The 4,358-nt window shown below is 36.0% G+C and overlaps 1 protein-coding gene across 1 annotated transcript; it reads right to left on the bottom strand.

Moving 5' to 3' along the window:
• Positions 1-253: 253 nt before the first annotated feature.
• On the bottom strand, positions 254-636 carry LOC112094641 (cytochrome c biogenesis CcmF N-terminal-like mitochondrial protein 2). The gene is given in 1 exon segment (XM_024176114.1): positions 254-636. A coding segment is annotated over 1 exon segment (330 nt). The 3' UTR covers positions 254-306.
• Between the last annotated feature and the right edge of the window lie 3,722 nt (positions 637-4,358).

The following is a 4,358-nucleotide window of genomic DNA, read 5'->3' as shown; positions in this document are numbered from 1 at the left end:
ACTTTTAACGCTCATGCTATTTGAAAGAGCTTTCAGCATGGAGTGGAGACTCGATAACGTACACAAAGAGTAACAGATCCATATGAATATCGTCCTAATTCAGGTCTTGTTCCGCACTTTAATGGATAACTCAAACCCTTACCTTGACCATCTTCCGAAGTTCTAAATAATCTACGGATCAAAGGCTGTAGGGGCGAACTGCTCTACATTCAGCCACGCCACAGTGACCCCCGAAGCGATCTTCTAGTTGTGGAGCAAAATCCGGCAGCCAATTGCTGGCTCTGAATAACCAGCCCAGCAATAAGTTCAATTCTTCCATAACATAACGGGGCGGGGTTACGAGCGAGCCGAGTGACGTAGGTGCACAAGAGTACTTCGCGCCACAACCATCTCTTTTTTATAGGTTCTATGGACTGATGCCTGCTGCTTCATCTGGCAGCAAAGAATCATAGATATGCCGATCATTAGAAGGAAGAACCAACATAAAAAGATTCCTCGCGTATCATCTGTAGCAAAACTATGAACGGGAGCTAAAAGGATTGATTTTCTTTCCAAGCTAGGGATATAGTTCCAAGGGAGGGCTAGATCAAGTGCATCTAGTGTTGGAGAAAAAAGGGCACCCAATGCTTCTGCCATCGAAAAAGGTTAAGCCCCTACAATAGCAGTGGGAGGATTTCTCGCAGGGAATTCTGTCACATCCCTATAGCCAGAGTCAGTCATTAGAGTTTCTTTGCCCTTTCCCTTTATAGACAATGAAAGTGTCCTTTCATCTCGACTAATCCTTACTTTTTGTTTATTGTCGTAGCAGTCCTGCTAACGGTAGTCCCTGTCCCTCATGTTGCTGTGCCAGTTTCCCTGCCAGGGAGAAAGAAAGCTTTTTTCTTTTCATATGATCAAGCTAGGTCAATCAAGTGAGAGTAGGTCAGCTGCCAATTTCCTTGCGAGACACAATGTCTACACGAGGTTTCCCCAATCAATAAGAGTTTCTTTTCCAGAGTTGGGAATAGAGTGATCCCTAGGGAGTAAAAGGTTCCATGGATATAGGAGGGTTTTTACATACCTATCCAAACTCTTTCATCTCTTATTGCTCTAGCTCCTAAGGAATGAGATTAGCTTGATTACGCACCTGATTGACTTTTAGTTACTGAAAGCGCTGATGAACGATCTTCCTTATTTTAGGATGCAACTCGGATTCCTCCTTCCCAGCTTGAAGCCGGATAGCTTGAAGCTTAAGGGCTCTCAGAATTCCCTTTCAAGCTTTCTCGAGTCACCCTAACGTAACGGCTAAGAGAACTTGGCTAACTTCAATCAATTCCACGACTTTCCATCCTTCTTGTGATAGTTTCAGATTAAGGGGATGCAAGTCATCAGTTCTTTCCTCCTAGTCTAGGCTTTAGGCCTGATAGTTCATTCTCGAGGATCACTGAACTTGGCTTACTTCTTACTGAATGCCGTACTTAGAGTTATCCCACTCGGGGTGAGCTCTTAGCGATTAGTCAGTCCGAGTCCAGCTAGTCTTGCACTTTTAGACCGGTCCTTCAAACAAAGGATTAGTCTTCTCCTTTCGGATCCTCTATCTGCTGTGGATCAATGTAAAATAGTGGAATGGCCACATTCCCAGTGACCCTGCCATGTGTTGAGTGGAGTGAAGGGGGCTCTCTCGGGTGAGAGGCCTTTTAAGATGCATAGGCCGGATACTTTTGAACGGTGCGCAATATCGGCTATTTGGCTCAGTCAGCTTCAAAGTCGTAGCGCGCTACCCGCTAGGTTCAATCAAATCAATGAATCAGATTCCCACTTACCGAGGATAAAGACTATCAAGTCAACGTTGGGCTGTGAGGGCTCTCAGCCACATGGATAGTTCAATGTGCTCATCAGCGCCTGACCCTGAGATGTGGATCATCCAAGGCACATTAGCATGGCGTACTTCTCCTGTTCGAACCGGGGTTTGAAACCAAACTTCTCCTCAGGAGGATAGATGGGGCGATTCAGGTGAGATCCAATGTAGATCCAACTTTCTATTCACTCGTGGGATCCGGGCGGTCCGGGAGGGACCACCACGACTCCTTTCTTCTCGAGAATCCATACATCCCTTATCAGTATATGGACAGCTATCTCTCGAGCACAGGTATAGGTCAGATTTCTTACTATTTATCTAGTCAAAATCATATTAGATCAAAAAATGCAGATCACACAGTTTCTAATATAGATATGATGACAGGAAGTAGAAAATTAGAGACAGTTTATTTTTTTAAGACCTACTAGAGAAACTCCTTTTTTTATTTTGTGAATTTTTTTGCAGTTTAATTTTTTACATTTTTTTTTTCGAATGCTCTTATCGGATAATCTGTTTTTCTATTTTTCTAATTCTCCTCCCGCACTAACGAAATGTACGGAACATTTCGTTAGTGGTTTTTTTTCCTCACTCTGTCCTCCATTTTTTTTAAACTTTCCACCTCTTTTTATATTTTACTTATTTTTTTCCTCTTTCCTTTCTTATTTATGATTCTTTTCTCATTTTATCTTTTTTGCCCTATTGTAAATTTTTATTATTTTCTTCTTTAAATTGACCCTTAGTAATTTCTTTTAATATATACCCTGTTTAGATTTTTTTAAAACTCCTTTCCCCTACTGAAAAAATGCTTAGTCCAAGGCCTTTTTTTTTTTTTTTTTTTTGCTTTTGTTTTTGTTTTTCTTATCTTTCCTTCTTCTTTATTTACATCTTTTAGTTTTCATTTTTATTTTCTCTCACTTTTTATTCTTTTTTTTTTGGTTTCCCTTAATCTTTACTACATTACTAAGGGAGAATAATTTTCTCCTTGATATTCGCGAAACATTTCGCACACGAGAGGCATATGCGAAATATTTCGCAAGGAATTTTTTCCTCATCAGTCATCATCAAGCCAAACGTTTTTTAAACTACACTTTTTGGGCCAAACGTTTTTAAAAAAACACTTTTGGGGATCTTCTTTTTTCATACTTTTTAGGCTATTTTTTCTTACCTTTTTGCTTTAAATCTAAAAAAATAGTAAAAAATAGGCTAATATGAAAAGCTTAAGAAAGTATATAAGTTAATTTTTAGTTATAGAAATTAATAGGTCATAATTTGTCAAGTTATGGTTTATAACCAGATAAGTTATGAATAAATTTATCAAGTTATGGTTCATAACCAGACAAGTTATGAACAATTATGGACAATAACTTGTCAAATTATGGTTCATAACCAGACAAGTTATGGACAAAAATAGTAATTTAGCATATTTATTAACTTATATAAACTATTGACCTATTAATTTTAATTTATCTCAAATCTTGATCTATTTTTCTCTTTCACCCTTAAATCTATTATCTGTTATAGTTCTTTTTTTCTTCTTTCTTTCTTTTCTCTTTTAACAATTTGTATAACCGTTGTAAATGAGTTAATACGCGATATATATCATTCTCTAAAGAAGAATGGGTTTTTTGTGGGGACCGTGCAAAATGTTGCGCACATTTCTCCCTCCATATTAACCTAGAAAAATGTTTTTTTCCCGCGTGTTTTTTCTTTTGCTTCCTTTTCCCTCACTTCTTTTTCCTCTCTTTTTTCCCCTCTACAATACATTCTTTTTTTTTCCCCCTTTTCTCCCATGTGACCGTTATAATTTTTTTTCCTAATTGTCCCGTTTAAATAATTTCCTCTCATATATATCCTAATCAAAACTTCTTTTTTTCGAAATGATCATCTCAAATACTTTTTTTTATAATATATATCCATTTTTTTGCTTTCTTTTCCCTTGTTTTCTTTTTTCCGCTCATTTCTTTCTTCCCTCCCTTTTTATCTCTCTACAATACATTCTTTTTTTCCTTCCTCAAATGTGACCCTCATAAATATTTTTTTTCCTCTAACTGTTCTGTTGAAATAGTTTCTTCTTATATATGTCCTAATCAAAACTTTTTTTTTACGAAGTGATCCTCAAATTACTTTTTTTTTACCATATATGCCCAATAATAATATTCAAATGTGTGTTTACGGAAACATTTTATCAGTAATTTTTCTAAATACATTTTTTTCATGTGTACCACTTAATAATTTTTTTTCTCATTGGCCTATTAAAAACTTTTTTCCTTTTAATGTTGTTGCTCTATTTAATATTTTTTGTAAGAGTATTTAATATTTTTTGTACTGGATTTAATTTTTAAGAAAACAATGATAAAAAATATGAACTGTAAATTTTTTTTAAAAAAAAATATGACCTTTATTTCACACGCTACAACTAGTTTAAAAGAAAAAAAAATAAACAAAAAGAATTTAAAAATAAAAGGAATTTCAGAAAGCTTTTTGTTTTGTTTTGTTTTCGTTTTTCCCCTCTTCCTCTCGA

Source organism: Morus notabilis, unplaced genomic scaffold, assembly GCF_000414095.1.
Source record: "Morus notabilis unplaced genomic scaffold, ASM41409v2 Scaffold240, whole genome shotgun sequence".
Taxonomy (NCBI): domain Eukaryota; kingdom Viridiplantae; phylum Streptophyta; class Magnoliopsida; order Rosales; family Moraceae; genus Morus; species Morus notabilis.
The sequence above is the reverse complement of the archived record's forward strand: the minus strand, read 5'-3'. Positions and strand labels throughout refer to the sequence as shown.